The sequence below is a fragment of the Lolium perenne genome, chromosome 1 (assembly GCF_019359855.2).
Source record: "Lolium perenne isolate Kyuss_39 chromosome 1, Kyuss_2.0, whole genome shotgun sequence".
Taxonomy (NCBI): domain Eukaryota; kingdom Viridiplantae; phylum Streptophyta; class Magnoliopsida; order Poales; family Poaceae; genus Lolium; species Lolium perenne.
Genome location: NC_067244.2, coordinates 156,903,147 through 156,922,268, shown reverse-complemented (window position 1 = coordinate 156,922,268; position 19,122 = coordinate 156,903,147). Strand labels below are relative to the sequence as shown.

Genomic DNA, 19,122 nt, shown 5'->3' with positions numbered 1-19,122 from the left:
TCGTCGTCGGGTGCAACTGCAACTGGTGCCGACTCGTCGTTCTCACCTCATTTTGCCTCTTGGCCCTGCCTATAAATGCCCCGGCAATGTCTTCCCGTCCAGCCATCAAAACACAAACAGGAGTAGTACCACTCCAGCAAGTACCGATCCTAGAAGTCTAAGGAGGTTCGTAGACCTCTAGTGCCAATATGGCTGGTGTCACCACCAATGCCGTTGCTGTTGCCATTGTCGCACTCCTCTCCGTGCTCGTGACGTCCGTCCGTTCTGCGGAGAACTACGACACCTCCCTCGCCAAATCCTACAGCTCCGGCTGGCTCGCCGCCAAGGCCACCTGGTACGGCCCACCCACCGGCGCCGGGCCCGAAGACAACGGTAAGCTCATATGCGACGGCGGCGCAATGTTTTGTTGCAGCACGCAGCGCAACCCTGTAGTAATAATGCCGCTCGATCTGTTTTCAGGTGGTGCTTGCGGCTTCAAGAACGCGAACAAGTACCCCTTCTCCTCCATGACGTCCTGCGGCAATGAACCTCTCTTCCAGGACGGCGCCGGATGCGGCAGCTGCTACCAGGTTAGGAGGACGTAGTGCATTAATTGCAGTACCATGTGTGGCGCCGACAATGTCAGTTAAATTGGTTGATGCAATCATTTTAATTACATTGGTCAAACGCAAACCTGACAAGGGATCTCCATTTTACGATATCGATGACCGTTAATTGCATGTGACTGCAAGCTGTACACACACATCGAAACGTTGACATTTTCTTCTTTAATCTTTGTTCCAGATACGCTGCCTCAAAAACAACAACCCTGCCTGCTCCGGCGAGCCTAGGACGGTGGTCATCACCGACATGAACTACTACCCCGTCGCAAGGTACCATTTTGATCTGAGCGGCACGGCGTTCGGCGCCATGGCGTTCGGTGGCCAGAACGATCAGCTCCGCCACGCCGGCATCATCGACATGCAGTTCAGGAGGGTGCCCTGCAACTTCCCGGGAATGAAGGTGACCTTCTTCGTCCTGCCGGGGGCCAACCCCAACTACCTCCCGGTGGTGCCGGCGTACGCGAACGGGGACGGGGCCGTGGTGAAGATGGACGTCATGCGGAGCAGGAACGGACGCCCGACGGGGAGCTGGGAGTCGATGTACCGCTCCTGGGGCACCGTCTTTCGGTTGGACACCAGGGAGCCGCTGCAAGGCCCATTATCCCTGCGCATCACCAGTGACACCGGCAAGTCGCGCGTGGCCAACAATATCATCCCCTATGGCTGGGCGGGCGGCAGAAGCTACTGGTCCGACGTCCAGTTTTGACTTACCTGCTCTTCTCGGATCGAATTAATCGTTCCGGTGGCATCTGATCGATCCCTATTTACGATGGATCGAAGGATTTTAAGTTATTGCGTACTGCCAGGCGTCGTTATTTGTGCGTCTTCCAGATGTGTGCTTATGTGTGTGTGTCTGTGTGTAAAATTAAGGAGCTTAGCTGGGCAAGTGGAGTAGCATCCATGTGCTATCCCGGCCACTATCGCAGTTCCATACCTGATCGAGTGTGATCAAATCAAGTTTTAAGTTGATCATCAAGTTTGTAGTTTATACACAGTACGGGTGTGTACGTCTATTGTTCATGTTCCTTTCTGAAAGAAATGTGCATTGGATTATCCAGTACACTCCCTGGTTCCTTAACTCTCCGCGCGCGTTTCCCTGTGGCCCATATAAAATGCAGATGATTCTTAATATTTTCCTTTGTCAGATCGAGATGTACGTATCATTTTTAAAAAATATGGATCGAGATGTATATCGTCGTCTCCCCTTGCTTTGGCAAACAGATCTCTGTTCGCTGGATTCGCTAGGAATGGGTGATTAGGGCACATGCAGTTGGAAACCATTGCCTCAAGGAAATCACGAACCGAACAGCAGATCGAGGTGGAAACTAATTAATCTTGGATTCGACGTTGGAACTGTCGAAGCAATCATTGCATCAAAAAAAATTAGAGTGATCATTGATCCTGTGTGTGAGTGTTAACTCAATGTGTCCGGCCATGCAGTCACCAGCTTAATTTTATTCTGGTGTACAAAAAAGATATATCTGTATTTTTCGAAAGGGGAATTCTATGCCATCCGCATCAACCGACGAACACAACAATATTAGTGCAAAGTTACCAAGCATTGTATATATTCTAAATCACAGATCACAAATAGTGAATACAAAGATCGACAGACACAATAGAAAATACATATAGGTCTTATGCATCATATACACATATAGATATCTATCTCTGAAAACGTCTCAAGATAGTTGCACGCGTAGGCCATGAGCTCTCACTCCCTCGCAATCCGATGATATGAGCACATGTGGTTCCAATATGTACCTTTTTGGATAACCTGCAAGAAATGAGCAACTATAATCTTGTTACGAACATTATCATTTTGACACTTTCATATAGCCTACAATAAAGCACAAACTCCCACACAGATTTGAGGCTTAGTTTTCTTGTCAACCACATTAAAGCAACTGTGGAACTCATCGTAACATGTTACCTTTAGTTATGTTAGTTGGAGGTGCTAAACTAAATGAAACATGAAATATGCGCCAAATAATAGAAGCAAAAGGACATGAGACAAACATATGTTGAATCGTTTCGTGAGTCACAAAAGAAACATTTTTCATACAAATTACAATTTCGATATGCAAGGTTGTGTTTTGTTAACCTGACCTTTTTATACAAGAACCCAATGAAAATCCAATTTCTCGGAGGCACTTTTATCTTCCAAATATACTCCTGGGTGAATTCAGTATGCCATGTAAGGTCAACATACATAGATTTAATTGTGAAAGAACCAGAAGAGGCCAAGCTCGACTTGATAGTATCAGGCTCATCAGATATGTCAACCATCATCAACCACTACGTTAATGCAACCAAGCAGTCCACTTATCACCATTTAAGGTCCGTGTGAAACTAATATTCAGAGGAACTTTAAATAAAATATTATCTATATAATTGTTTTTTGTTTCACAATGTTACATGAGGATGTATTGGCTTGCCAAAGAAATATGCCATCCAGTCATAATTTTGACCAGGAAGGAGCCTATACTAAAAATCCTCTTTGAGTTGTGATAGTCATTTATCTAAAAAAATAGTCCATTGGCAATATGCTATTTTTTTAGGGTTCCTTTGAGTATAGGATATGGAAAATAAAATAATAGGAAAAACATAGTATCGAGATATCATGCGTACTTGAATCCTATGAAAAGATAAATTCTCAATAAAAAAATTCATTAGGTATGACCTCATGCTTTTTTTTCTTATAAGATTAGATCCTATGGGATATGTTCCTCTGAATCAAACAGCTTATGTAGAGAAAATTTCATAAGACCCAAATCCTACACAATTCGCATAACAAATTCTATGAATCAAAGGAGCCCTTACTTGATGTAAGGTTTTAGTTTGGAGATATTTAGTTTGTAGAGACACCTACCACACACCCTCCTCATGTAGTAGTTTAAACAATCAATTCTTGGGTAGACATTTGTAGTTTATACTCAAAACCTCAAAATCCAAAATCTTTGGTATTTTTGTTTGAGCTCATCACTTTGCCAGAAAAAATCTCTATCTATAAATCAAGTATTTTTTTCTACCCGTTTAAGTATTTCGAGGAAAAGCAACATAAACATGCTGGGAAAACTTGTAAGAACATGGTTTGTAAGGACAAGACAATTACATATGAGAGAAACTTGACTTGGAAGTAGCCAAACTTTATATGAAAATTTCAACTAGCTTACAATTTTTGTTAGCTAGTTTGTCTTAATAGATATGGGCACTTGAGTATGGAAACGTTAAAGAACCAATCTCAGATATAAAAAAGAGTCTTACTGAATCTCCTCCCATTTTTTACTTTCCAAAGAAAACTATAATCCATGTTCCATGAATTATAATATATGCACCAAATGAGTTTCGTGTTCATGATTTTCTCTAAGCCATGTTCCATGAAAAGGACAAGGACATTTGGAGAATGTACAATCTACACTCAACTAAATTAGGGACGAGGACACCTACTTAGTCATCTTGTTTACAACAGTTGCTCTTACAAGAAGTAGGAAGAAATCGAGTGAGACATAATGAATGAGAGAGGTAAAGGAAGCGGATGCGATAATTGGGCAGAGGAAGTACATTTGTCCAGGAACTTTTCCCAACCCACCCCCTTGACACCAACCACCCAACAAGAAAAATACATGGAGATGTGCGAAAGGATCCGAGAGTTGTTGCTCATTGTCACTAACCAGGTTGGTGTGAACATACCCCCGAAAGGACTCCATATTCTAGGAAGTAAAGATATATAACCATCAAAACATGACCGAGATTCTCTAGGTGGGCTCGATCCTACAACCAATATGGCCTGAGCGTTGAGGAGGCTCTTTGGGATCTCACTAATTATATATTTAGATAAGATAATGACTCAAAATTCAGTTTAAATATAGGTAAGTCCCATTTTAGTAGATGAACATACATAACCATTATGTCTGCCTTTATAAAATCCCAAAAAATTCTGGTGAAACTCCGGTGGAAACCCATATGGTTCCGGAGGATTAGTATGCTCCATCTAATAAATAGCCTCATACAATTTTTCCCTAATGAAGTTAGTTGTAAGTATACTATTCTATTTGAGAGATAATCGTGGAATATCTTGAGGATCTTGATCTATAAGGGCACGTACAATAGGGTGATGTCAGCCTTCCCTTAGAGATGCCACGTCGGATTTTTGCTTAGTTGAAGGAGAGAGAATGAAGAGAGAAAATGTTGCATTCCCTTAGCTAAGGGATCATCTATTAGGAAATAAGGGAAGAAAATGTTCTCCATTGTATGACATATATTTACCCTTAGCAAAAAAATTCCAACCGAAATTTTAATTATTAATATTAATTACTAGAGATGGCTATAAGAGATAATGCATTGTATGACTTATATTTGTTGTCTTCTCCAGCTAATGTGGCGGGGTAAGGGAAGGCATGCATTCTTCACCATTGTATATGCCATAATAGATAAACAACTGGGCATCGGTGTCCCGAAGTTTGTTATAATATTTGGTAATATCAACCCATAGGATAGCTTCTCCAACAGTGGCCCACCTTTATTGTCCTAATTGATTTCGTTCTTCTTTGTGTGCTTTATATTTGGTATGAAATGAAAATATTTAGTGTTATTAATTACCACTCTAGTGAACGTGTTTAAACTTAACCCGTTGAGCCTACCTTGTTGGTTTCCTCATCACACCTACACTAGTACAGATCAGGTCTATTAAGGACCCCCTGGCACACGGAAAGGCTTTTCCGTGTGTTGTTTGGTTGAACGCTAATGATACGTCTCCGACGTATCGATAATTTCTTATGTTCCATACCACATTATTCATAATATCTACATGTTTTATGCATACTTTATGTCATATTTATGCATTTTGCGGCACTAACCTATTAACGAGATGCCGAAGAGCCAGTTGTTGTTTTCTGCTGTTTTTGGTTTCAGAAATCCTAGTAAGGAAATATTCTCGGAATTGGACGAAATCAACGCCCAGGGGCCTATTTTTACACGAAGCTTCCAGAAGACCGAAGATGATACGAAGTGGGGCCACGAGGTGGCCAAACACTAGGGCGGCGCGGCCTGGGCCTTGGCCGCGCCGGCCTGTTGTGTGGGGCCCTCGTGTGCCCCCCTGACCTATCTCCTCCGCCTACTTATAGCCTTCGTCGCGAAACCCCCAGTACCTTGAGCCACGGTACGGAAAACCTTCCAGAGACGCCGCCGCCTTCAATCCCATCTCGGGGGATTCAGGAGATCGCCTCCGGCACCCTGCCGGAGAGGGGAATCATCTCCCGGAGGACTCTTCACCGCCATGGTCGCCTCCGGAGTGATGAGTGAGTAGTTCACCCCTGGACTATGGGTCCATAGCAGTAGCTAGATGGTCGTCTTCTCCTAATTGTGCTTCATTGTCGGGTCTTGTGAGCTGCCTAACATGATCAAGATCATCTATCTGTAATGCTATATGTTGTGTTTGTTGGGATCCGATGGATAGAGAATACTATGCTATGTTGATTATCAATCTATTACCTATGTGTTGTTTATGATCTTGCATGCTCTCTGTTATTAGTAGAGGCTCTGGTCAAGTTTTTACTCTTAACTCCAAGAGGGAGTATTTATACTCGATAGTGGGTTCATGCCTCCATTAAATCTGGGACAGTGACAGAAAGTTCTAAGATTGTGGATGTGCTGTTGCCACTAGGGATAAAACATTGATGCTATGTCCGATGATGTAGTTATTGATTACATTACGCACCATACTTAATGCAATTGTCTGTTGTTTGCAACTTAATACTGGAAGGGGTTTGGATGATAACCTGAAGGTGGAATTTTTAGGCATAGATGCATGCTGGATAGCGGTCTATCTACTTTGTCGTAATACCCAATTAAATCTCACAATATTCATCATATCATGTATGTGCATGGTCATGCCCTCTCTATTTGTCAATTGCCCAACTGTAATTTGTTCACCCAACATGCTATTTATCTTATGGGAGAGACACCTCTAGTGAACTGTGGACCCCGGTCCATTATTTTAATCGAATACAATCTACTGCAATACTTGTTCTACTGTTTTCTGCAAACAATCATCATCCACACTATACATATAATCCTTTGTTACAGCAAGCCGGTGAGATTGATAACCTCACTGTTTCGTTGGGGCAAAGTACTTTGGTTGTGTTGTGCAGGTTCCACGTTGGCGCCGGAATCCCTGGTGTTGCGCCGCACTACATCTCGCCGCCATCAACCTTCAACGTGCTTCTTGGCTCCTACTGGTTCGATAAACCTTGGTTTCTTACTGAGGGAAAACTTGTCGCTGTACGCATCACACCTTCCTCTTGGGGTTCCCAACGGACGCGTGCTGTACGCGTATCAAGCAGATTTTCTGGCGCCGTTGCCGGGGAGATCAAGACACGCTGCAAGGGGAGTCTCCACATTCCAATCTCTTTACTTTGTTTTTGTCTTGCTTTATTTTATTTACTACTTTGTTTGCTGCACTAAATGAAAATACAACAAAATTAGTTGCTAGTTTTACTTTACTTGCTATCTTGTTTGCCATATCAAAAACACAAAAAAATTAGTTACTTGCATTTACTTTATCTAGTTTGCTTTATTTACTGTTGCTAAAATGGGTACTCCTGAAAATACTAAGTTGTGTGACTTCACAACCACAAATAATAATGATTTCTTATGCACACCTATTGCTCCACCTGCTACTACAGCAGAATTCTTTGAAATTAAACCTGCTTTACTGAATCTTGTTATGAGAGAGCAATTTTCTGGTGTTAGTTCTGATGATGCTGCTGCCCATCTCAATATTTTTGTTGAATTATGTGAAATGCAAAAGTATAAGGATGTAGATGGTGACATTATAAAATTAAAATTGTTTCCTTTCTCATTAAGAGGAAGAGCTAAAGATTGGTTGCTATCTCTGCCTAAGAATAGTATTGATTCATGGACTAAATGCAAGGATGCTTTTATTGGTAGATATTATCCCCCTGCTAAAATTATATCTTTGACGAGTAGCATAATGAATTTTAAACAATTTGATAATGAGCATGTTGCACAAGCTTGGGAAAGAATGAAATCTTTGGTTAAAAATTACCCAACCCATGGACTGACTACTTGGATGATCATCCAAACCTTTTATGCAGGACTGAATTTTTCTTCGCGAAACCTATTGGATTCAGCTGCTGGAGGTACCTTTATGTCCATCACTCTTGGCGAAGCAACAAAACTTCTTGATAATATGATGATTAATTACTCTGAATGGCACACGGAAAGAGCTCCACAAGGTAAGAAGGTAAATTCTGTCGAATAAACCTCTTCCTTGAGTGATAAGATTGATGCTATTATGTCTATGCTTGTGAATGGTAGGACAAATATTGATCCTAATAATGTTCCGTTAGCTTCATTGGTTGCTTAAGAAGAACATGTTGATGTAAACTTCATTAAAAATAATAATTTCAACAACAATGCTTACCGGAACAATTCTAGTAACAACTATAGGCCATATCCTTATAATAATGGTAACGGCTATGGTAATTCTTATGGGAATCCTTACAATAATAATAGGAACACACACCCTGGACTTGAAGCCATGCTTAAAGAATTTATTAGTACACAAACTGCTTTTAACAAATCTGTTGAAGAAAAGCTTGGGAAAATTGATATACTTGCTTCTAAAGTCGATAGTTTTGCTGCTGATGTTGATCTTTTGAAATCGAAAGTTATGCCTAGTGAAAATCATAATAATAAAATTGTTACTACAGCAAATGACATCCAAGTTAGAATTAATGAGAATATAAGATTGATGGCCGAATTGCGTGCTAGGTGGGAGAAAGAAGAAAATGCTAAAGAAGATAATATAGCTAAAGTTTGGACTATTACCACCACTAGTAATGCTAATGCTTCACATGTTGCTGCACCTCCTACTATTAATGGTAAAAGAATTGGTGTTGGCAATGTTTCCACTTCTAATGCAAAGCGTGAAAAACTGCACAGAAAGCTGCTAAAACTGCTGAAACTGCCTGTGATAAAACTGCTGAAATTTTTTCCAACATTGGGGATAATGATCCCATTGCTTTAGATTATAATGGTTTGGATTTTGATGATTGTCACATCTCTGAAGTTATAAAGTTCTTACAAAAACTTGCTAAGAGTCCTAATGCTAGTGCTATAAATTTGGCTTTCACGAAACATATTACAAATGCTCTCATAAAAGCTAGAGAAGAGAAATTAAATCACGAAACTTCTATTCCTAGAAAGCTAGAGGATGGTTGGGAGCCCATCATTAAGATGAAGGTCAATGACTTTGATTGTAATGCTTTATGTGATCTTGGTGCAAGTATTTCCGTTATGCCTAAGAAAATCTATAATATGCTTGACTTGCCACCATTGAAAAATTGTTATTTGGATGTTAATCTTGCTGATAACTCTACAAAGAGACCTTTGGGGAGAGTTGATAATGTTCGCATTACCGTTAACAATAACCTTGTCCCCTTTGATTTTGTTGTCTTGGATATTGAATGCAATGCATCTTGTCCCATTATATTGGGAAGACCTTTTCTTCGAACTGTTGGTGCTATCATTGATATGAAGGAAGGTAATATTAAATATCAATTTCCTCTCAAGAAAGGTATGGAACACTTCCCTAGAAAGAGAATGAAGTTACCTTTTGATTCTATTATTAGAACAAATTATGATGTTGATGCTTCGTCTCTTGACGATACTTGATACACACTTTCTGCGCCTAGCTGAAAGGCGTTAAAGAAAAGCGCTTATGGGAGACAACCCATATTTTTACTACTGCAATTTTATTTTATATTTGAGTCTTGGAAGTTGTTACTACTGTAGCAACATATCCTTATCTTAGTTTTGTGCATTATTGTGCCAAGTAAAGTCGTTGATAGTAAGGTTCATACTAGATTTGGATTACTGCGCAGAAACAGATTTCTTTGCTGTCACGAATCTGGGCCTAATTCTCTGTAGGTAACTCAGAAAATCATGCAAATTTACGTGAGTGATACTCAGATATGTACGCAACTTTCATTCAATTTGAGCATTTTCATTTGAGCAAGTCTGGTGCCTCTTAGAAATTCGTCTTTACGAACTGTTCTGTTTTGACAGATTCTGCCTTTTTATTTCGCATTGCCTGTTTTGCTATGCTTGATAGATTTTTCGATTCCATTGACTTTCAGTAGCTTTGTGCAATGTCCAGAAGTGTTAAGAATGATTATGTCACCTCTGAACATGTAAATTTTAATTGTGCACTAACCCTCTAATGAGTTGTTTTGAGTTTGGTGTGGAGGAAGTTTTCAAGGATCAAGAGAGGAGGATGATACAATATGATCAAGGAGAGTGAAAGCTCTAAGCTTGGGGATGCCCCGGTGGTTCACCCCTGCATATATCAAGAAGATTCAAGCGTCTAAGCTTGGGGATGCCCAAGGCATCCCCTTCTTCATCGACAACATTATCAGGTTCCTCTAGTGAAACTATATTTTTATTCCATCACATCTTATGCACTTTGCTTGGAGCGTCGGTTTGTTTTTGTTTTTGTTTTGTTTGAATAAAATGGATCCTAGCATTCTTTGTATGGGAGAGAGACACGCTCCGCTGTTGCATATGGACAAATATGTCCTTAGGCTTTACTCATGATATTCATGGCGAAGGTTGAATCTTCTTCGTTAAATTGTTATATGGTTGGAATCGGGAAATGCTACATGTAGTAATTGCTAAAATGTCTTGGATAATGTGATACTTGGCAATTGTTGTGCTCATGTTTAAGCTCTTGCATCATATACTTTGCACCTATTGAAGGAGATATGCCCTAGAGGCAATAATAAAATGGTTATTATTTATATCTTTATGTTTATGATAAATGTTTATATATCATGCTATAATTGTATTAACCGAAACATTAGTACATGTGTGATATGTAGACAAACAAGAAGTCCCTAGTATGCCTCTTAAACTAGCTTGTTGATTAATGGATGATTAGTTTCATAATCATGAACATTGGATGTTATTAATAACAAGGTTATATCATTGTATGAATGATATAATGGACACACCCAATTAAGCGTAGCATAAGATCTCGTCATTAAGTTATTTGCTATAAGCTTTCGATACATAGTTACCTAGTCCTTATGACCATGAGATCATGTAAATCACTTATACCGGAAAGGTACTTTGATTACACCAAACACCACTGCGTAAATGGGTGGCTATAAAGGTGGGATTAAGTATCCGGAAAGTATGAGTTGAGGCATATGGATCAACAGTGGGATTTGTCCATCCCGATGACGGATAGATATACTCTGGGCCCTCTCGGTGGAATGTCGTCTAATGTCTTGCAAGCATATGAATAAGTTCATAAGAGACCACATACCACGGTACGAGTAAAGAGTACTTGTCAGGAGACGAGGTTGAACAAGGTATAGAGTGATACCGAAGATCAAACCTCGGACAAGTAAAATATCGCGTGACAAAGGGAATTGGTATCATATGTGAATGGTTCATTCGATCACTAAAGTCATCGTTGAATATGTGGGAGCCATTATGGATCTCCAGATCCCGCTATTGGTTATTGGTCGGAGTGAGTACTCAACCATGTCCGCATAGTTCACGAACCGTAGGGTGACACACTTAAAGTTGGATGTTGAAATGGTAGAACTTGAATATGGAATGGAGTTCGAATATTTGTTCGGAGTCCCGGATGAGATCCCGGACATCACGAGGAGTTCCGGAATGGTCCGGAGAATAAGATTCATATATAGGAAGTCATATTCCAAGTTTGGAAATGATCCGGTGCATTTATGGCAGGTTCTAGAAGGTTCTAGAAAAGTCCGGAAGAATGGCACTTTGGAAAGTAGAGTCCCGAAGAGACTCCACTAGCATGGCCGGCCAGCCCTAAAGGGAAGAGTCCCAGGTGGACTCCACCTAAAGGTGGCCGGCCACCCCACCTCAAGGAAAGGTGGGAGTCCCACCTTGGGTAGGACTCCCTCCTTGAGTAGGTTTCCCACATATGGGAGGTTTTAGTGTTGGGGTCTTATTCGAAGACTTGGACTAGAACTCTTGGGGCTTCCACCTATATAATGAGGAGGAGAGGGAGGGGGGCAGCCACTCTTTGGCTCAGCCTTGGTCGCACCCCTTAGAGGGCCGGCGCCCAACCCCCCTCTCTCCCCAAACCCTAGCGGTCTCTCTCCTCCACCACATCCCGCACGCTTAAGCGAAGCTTTGCCGGATTTCTCCACCACCACCGACACCACGCCGTCGTGCTGTCGGATTCAAGAGGAGTTACTACTTCCGCTGCCCGCTGGAACGGGGAGGTGGACATCGTCTTCATCAACAACCGAACGTGTGACCGAGTACGGAGGTGCTGCCCGTTCGTGGCGCCGGAACCGATCGTGATCAAGATCTTCTACGCGCTTTTGCAAGCGGCAAGTGATCATCTACCGCAGCAATAAGAGCCTACTCTTATAGGCTTTGGAATCTCTTCAAGGGTTAGTCTTGATCATCCCCTCGTTGCTACCGTCTTCTAGATTGCATCTTGGCTTGGATTGCGTGTTCGCGATAGGAAAATTTTTGTTTTCTATGCTACGTTATCCTACAGTGGTATCAGAGGCGTGTCTATGCATAGATGGTTGCACGAGTAGAACACAATGGTTTTGTGGGCGTTGATGCTCTTGTTATCTTTAGTTTGAGTACTTTGCATCTTTGTGGCATAGTGGGATGAAGCGGCTCGGACTAACTTTACATTACCGCGTTCATGAGACTTGTTCCTCGTTCGACATGCAACTTGTATTGCATAAGAGGCTTTGCGGGTGTCTGTCTCTCCTACTATAGTGAAGATTCAATTTACTCTTCTATTGACAACATTAGTATCACCGTTGTGGTTCATGTTCGTAGGTAGATTAGATCTCTCTCGAAAACCCTAAACCACGTAAAATATGCAAACCAAATTAGAGACGTCTAACTTGTTTTTGCAGGGTTTGGTGATGTGATATGACCATAATGTGATGATGAATATGTATGAGATGATCATTATTGTATTGTGGCAACCGGCAGGAGCCTTATGGTTGTCTTTAATTTTCATGTTGAGTAGTATTTCAAAGTAGTTGTAATAGTTGCTACATGAGGTGAACAACCATGAAGCCGGCGCCATGAACCTTGACGCTACGCCGACGATGATGGAGATCATGCCCGTTGATGATGGAGATCATGTCCGTGCTTTAGAGATGAAGATCGAAGGCGCAAAGACAAAAGGGCCATATCATATCACATATGAACTGCATGTGATGTTAATCCTTTTATGCGTCTTATTTTGCTTGGAACGCGACGGTAGCATTATAAGATGATCCCTCACATTAATATCAAGATAATAAAGTGTTCTCCCCTCGTATGCACCGTTGTAACAGTTCGTCGTTTCGAAGCATCTCGTGATGATCGGATGTGATAGATTCAACGATTCACATACAACGGGTGTAAGCCATGTTGCACACGCGGAATACTTGGGTTTGCTTGACGAGCCTAGCATGTACAGACATGGCCTCGGGACAACGGAAACCGAAAGGTTGAACACGAGTCATATGGATGATATGATCAACATGTTGATGTTCACCATTGAAGCTACATCATCTCACGTGATGATCGGTTTTTGGTGTAGTGAATTTGGATCGTGTACCACTTAACAACTATGAGGGATGTTGTATTAAGTGGGAGTTCATTAGTAATTAGATTAAAACATGAACTAATTATCATAAACATAGTCTGAGTAGTATTTTGAATTAATTTTGTAGTATTGGCATCCGTTTTCTACCATGCGCTAGTCTTGTAATTGAGATAGAAATACTGTTAAAATCTGACAAGAAACTTTACGGATTGGTACCGTATTGTTAAAGAATCAAGAATTGATTAAGTCTTATTGCAAACTTTTAGTAAACCTCACATTGTTGATTCAAAGAGCTATGGTTTCAATTAGTACATAAAGTTATCTTGTCTCCATGAAACTTGAAGTTCAAATCTGTTTGAAAAGTAAGGAGCTGAAAATTTAGTTTTCAGAAATAATCAAGGTATGAGATATATGTGATATCTAAGACCTTATTGCAAGATGATAGAATAAAGTTTGGTGAGACTACATAAACTCATAAGTTTTATGGGAATGTACGAAGGTTGAAGACGCAAGGCGTCACAATCCTCCAACTATTGGGGCACTAACGATATTCGCATATCCATGAAGTGACCATCCTTAAATATGCACCGTTACTAAGACTCGTCGTTTCGAAGCATCACGTGATGATCGGGTGTGATAGATTCTACGTGTGCATAAAATGGGTGCAAGCTAGATTTGCACATGCAAATACCAAGGTTAAAACTTTACGAGCCTAGCATGTACAGACATGGTCTCGGAAAGTCGTCATGATATGATGGATAAAATTATGAGTGAAATTGTTCATCATATTACAAAGTTACTAATAGTGAAATCTGGAACACTTGTCATATGATGATCAACTTCAAAGTAAGAACCTCAAGGTTATTGGTATTTGACCAACAAACCTAGAAGTTAATGATGTTGAAGTGTTTTTCTGAACAATGAGGAAAGCTAAAAGAGAAACTGCAAAAGATATTTTGGCAAAAAGAAAAGAGAAGACTAGAAAGTCTAGCTCAGGTGTATATAAATGATATACATGTTATGGTTGTATTCCTAGTTAACTCACACTATGAAATTCTTGGGTATTAGTACTATATTGGTTGGTATGAAGTGTCATACAAAACAACGCAATACAAGAATACAATGGCCTAAGTGACTGACAAGGAATATGATAGGAATGCACGTCAGGAACAAAAATAAAGTGTTATTATGTTCGTCATTGGCATTCTATCTAGCCCTTAGAATTTATAATAAAGAGCTTAATAAATTGTTATTTTGCTCTGGTCAAATGAAAACAATAAGTTGTTTAAATTATGACATTACTCCATGTAAAATGGATAAGTTATTATAAATCTTAATGGTGAAACACACATACATAACACTGACGCTAAAAATGCCATAAGGCAAATGATTTGAATTCCACTTAATTGTGGAACCGCCATTTAGGTCATGTTAGAAAGGAACGCATGAAGGAACTCCATGCAAATGGATTTTTGGAGTCATTTGATTTTTGAATCATTTGGCGCTTGCAAATCTTTTCTAAAGAGAATGATTAAAATACCGTTCATAGGCCAAAAGTTGAGCGGGCAACTAACTTAGTGAAAAATACATGATGATGTATGTGGTTCACTGGGCATAGTTGTGTGCGGGAGATTCTTCTACTTCATGAAAACTTTCAAACAATGAATTGAGTATATATGTGGATATATTCAATAAGGAAAAGTTTGAAACATTTTGAATGGATTCAAATAAATTTCAGCATGAAGTGGAAATCATCGTAATAGAAAAGTCAAATATCTATGATTGGATCATGGTGGAATTATTTGAATTACGAGTTTTAGCGAACATCTAAGAGAGTTATGAAATTGTTCTACAACTCACGTTTCTTGGAGTATCATAGTGATGATGAAGTATCCGAGAGATGTATCCAAACCTTGTTGGATTAATGATGAGATAAAATATTATGACGCCATTATATTTTTGTGGATTATGCTTTAGTGACTACCGCTTTTACACTTAATAGAGCATCATCATGATCCGTTGAAATGACACCATACGAGTTATGGTATGGGTATGAATCCTAAGAGTCTTTTCTTAAAATTTTGGTATGCATAGCATAAGTAAATAAGTTTACAACCAAAATCGGATGAATGTCTTTGTTGGTTATCCCAGAGAATTGATTGGGAATTCTTCCCACTATGTAGACAAAGACAAAAGTGTTTGTCAATGTTTCTTATTTCCAAGAAATTGTTTCTAGTGAAGTATTTGAGTGGGAGGACAATATAATTTGATAAGGTTTATGAACCTGAGCATAATGATCAGTGTAGCGCAGCATCGGAAATTGATTCCGGAAGCGACCACGACGATCATGGCTCCCATGACTACAAAGTGTTTTAGCCATGGAGATCGAAGTACATATTGAACCTTGTAGGTATGGTTTACTTTGTGATCAAATAAAAGATTTGTGGACAAAGGATTGATTTTGAACAATAATAAACCAACTACAAACAAAGAAGTTATGATGGGCCCTGACTCCGTTAAAATGGCTATACGCCATGAAATCCAAGATAGATGAATACTTTTTGAAAGTAAATGGATCTATGAAATTGATGGGACTTGGATGAAATATCCTTGAAGAAGCTCAACTTGTCGAAAAGTTGTTTACGACAAAGTTCAAAGAGTTGACTACGATAAGATTAAATCTTCCGTAGCAATGCTTATAGTCTATGTGGATTATTCTAGTAATCACTACATATTTCTTTTATGAGATATGTTAGTAGAGTGGCAAAATACACTACTTAACAGAAGTGTGTATTAAAGGTGTATACAAGATACAACCAAGAGTTTTGCTGGTCCGTGGAATACTAGATAGGTATACGAACTTCAATGGATGAAGTAAGTATCGCGGAGTTAGAATCTTCACCAGATGAAATAGTCAAAGAGTTTTTGATTTCATCAGAAACGATGAAGAGGCTTGCATTTGCAAGAAATTAAGTGGGAGCGCTAAGACATATTTATAATACTTTATGTAGATGACATATAGTTGGTTATAAATGATGTAATTATATACTTGATTAAAAGGTTTCATTGAAAATTAAACTTCAATGAAAGGATATGGACTGAAACAAATTTAGTGACAAGATCTATGAAGATAGATTGAAACACATAAATAAGTTTAAGTCAAAGTACATATGATGGATATTGAAGTAGTTCAATATAGAAATATTAAGAAAATGTTCTTGTCATGTGAAGGTTTAACAAGACTTGAGTGTATCTGACACTCAATGAGTAAAAACACATGAGTGATTATAGATCACGAATAATATGTACACAATCAGATATCATGTGCTATAAAGTGTTATGAGCATATACCAGAATGATTCATATGATGATCATTGGACGACAGTAAGAATATCCTTGAGTACTTTAGAAGAACTAAGGATATATATATATTTTTGTATGAAGAAATGACAAACAAATCGCTGTAAGGTGTTACACCGATATTGGTTTTGTCACATATAAAATATATTTTCAAATCTCAAATTAGACTAAGTGTTGTTTAAAAGGTAGCACAATGAGCTAGAAGTTGTCTATGCTAGATTTAGAAGAGTTCTAAATATTGTGACGGATTCTACAAAAGAAGGCAGAGTATGTCATTGTTTTGACAATGACAAAGGTTGTTAAGTCAAAAGGTTCTTTGAGAACTTGGTGTAGTTCCGACAGAGTCAGAACTTTGAAGCTATATTGTGTGTGACAATATAAGTGACATATTTCAGACAGCGGAATTAAGGTTCCACCAGAAGATCAAACATATATAATGCCAACTTATTTGGAAATGAGTGATGCGTTGAGACGCAAATGAATTACAAAATACATACGTTTCTAAGCGTGTCAGATCCGATGACTAAAAACCTCTCCCGTGAGCAATACATGATAAAGCACCAGAAGGCCAAGGTGTTATATCTTTACAAATGTAAACTAGATTATTGACTCTAGTGCAAGTGGGAGACTGAAGGAGATATGCCCTAGAGGCAATAATAAAATGGTTATTATTTATATCTTTATGTTTATGATAAATGTTTATATATCATGCTATAATTGTATTAACCGAAACATTAGTACATGTGTGATATGTAGACAAACAAGAAGTCCCTAGTATGCCTCTTAAACTAGCTTGTTGATTAATGGATGATTAGTTTCATAATCATGAACATTGGATGTTATTAATAACAAGGTTATATCATTGTATGAATGATATAATGGACACACCCAATTAAGCGTAGCATAAGATCTCGTCATTAAGTTATTTGCTATAAGCTTTCGATACATAGTTACCTAGTCCTTATGACCATGAGATCATGTAAATCACTTATACCGGAAAGGTACTTTGATTACACCAAACACCACTGCGTAAATGGGTGGCTATAAAGGTGGGATTAAGTATCCGGAAAGTATGAGTTGAGGCATATGGATCAACAGTGGGATTTGTCCATCCCGATGACGGATAGATATACTCTGGGCCCTCTCGGTGGAATGTCGTCTAATGTCTTGCAAGCATATGAATAAGTTCATAAGAGACCACATACCACGGTACGAGTAAAGAGTACTTGTCAGGAGACGAGGTTGAACAAGGTATAGAGTGATACCGAAGATCAAACCTCGGACAAGTAAAATATCGCGTGACAAAGGGAATTGGTATCATATGTGAATGGTTCATTCGATCACTAAAGTCATCGTTGAATATGTGGGAGCCATTATGGATCTCCAGATCCCGCTATTGGTTATTGGTCGGAGTGAGTACTCAACCATGTCCGCATAGTTCACGAACCGTAGGGTGACACACTTAAAGTTGGATGTTGAAATGGTAGAACTTGAATATGGAATGGAGTTCGAATATTTGTTCGGAGTCCCGGATGAGATCCCGGACATCACGAGGAGTTCCGGAATGGTCCGGAGAATAAGATTCATATATAGGAAGTCATATTCCAAGTTTGGAAATGATCCGGTGCATTTATGGCAGGTTCTAGAAGGTTCTAGAAAAGTCCGGAAGAATGGCACTTTGGAAAGTAGAGTCCCGAAGAGACTCCACTAGCATGGCCGGCCAGCCCTAAAGGGAAGAGTCCCAGGTGGACTCCACCTAAAGGTGGCCGGCCACCCCACCTCAAGGAAAGGTGGGAGTCCCACCTTGGGTAGGACTCCCTCCTTGAGTAGGTTTCCCACATATGGGAGGTTTTAGTGTTGGGGTCTTATTCGAAGACTTGGACTAGAACTCTTGGGGCTTCCACCTATATAATGAGGAGGAGAGGGAGGGGGGCAGCCACTCTTTGGCTCAGCCTTGGCCGCACCCCTTAGAGGGCCGGCGCCCAACCCCCCTCTCTCCCCAAACCCTAGCGGTCTCTCTCCTCCACCACATCCCGCACGCTTAAGCGAAGCTTTGCCGGATTTCTCCACCACCACCGACACCACGCCGTCGTGCTGTCGGATTCAAGAGGAGTTACTACTTCCGCTGCCCGCTGGAACGGGGAGGTGGACGTCGTCTTCATCAACAACCGAACGTGTGACCGAGTACGGAGGTGCTGCCCGTTCGTGGCGCCGGAACCGATCGTGATCAAGATCTTCTACGCGCTTTTGCAAGCGGCAAGTGATCGTCTACCGCAGCAATAAGAGCCTACTCTTATAGGCTTTGGAATCTCTTCAAGGGTTAGTCTTGATCATCCCCTCGTTGCTACCGTCTTCTAGATTGCATCTTGGCTTGGATTGCGTGTTCGCGATAGGAAAATTTTTGTTTTCTATGCTACGTTATCCTACACCTATTAATGAAGAAATACATAGAGCTTGCTAAAATTTGGTTTGCATAATTGGTCTCTCTAAGGTCTAGATAATTTCTAGTAAGAGATTGAACAA

General features: G+C 40.0%; 1 protein-coding gene across 1 annotated transcript; it reads left to right on the top strand.

Moving 5' to 3' along the window:
- The first annotated feature begins 95 nt into the window (after positions 1 to 95).
- On the top strand, positions 96 to 1,680 carry LOC127309085 (expansin-B2). Its single transcript, XM_051340069.1, has 3 exons — positions 96 to 372; positions 460 to 569; positions 784 to 1,680. The coding sequence occupies exons 1-3, from the start codon at positions 189 to 191 to the stop codon at positions 1,306 to 1,308; spliced, it is 819 nt and encodes a 272-aa protein (XP_051196029.1). The 5' UTR covers positions 96 to 188; the 3' UTR covers positions 1,309 to 1,680.
- The last annotated feature ends 17,442 nt before the right edge of the window (positions 1,681 to 19,122 follow it).

Coding starts and splice junctions, on each gene's coding strand:
- LOC127309085 (XM_051340069.1), top strand. CDS start 189: ATGGCTGGTGTCACCACCAATGCCGTTGCTGTTGCCATTGTCGCACTC. Junction 373..459: donor CGCCGGGCCCGAAGACAACG/GTAAGCTCATAT, acceptor ATCTGTTTTCAG/GTGGTGCTTGCGGCTTCAAG. Junction 570..783: donor GATGCGGCAGCTGCTACCAG/GTTAGGAGGACG, acceptor TCTTTGTTCCAG/ATACGCTGCCTCAAAAACAA.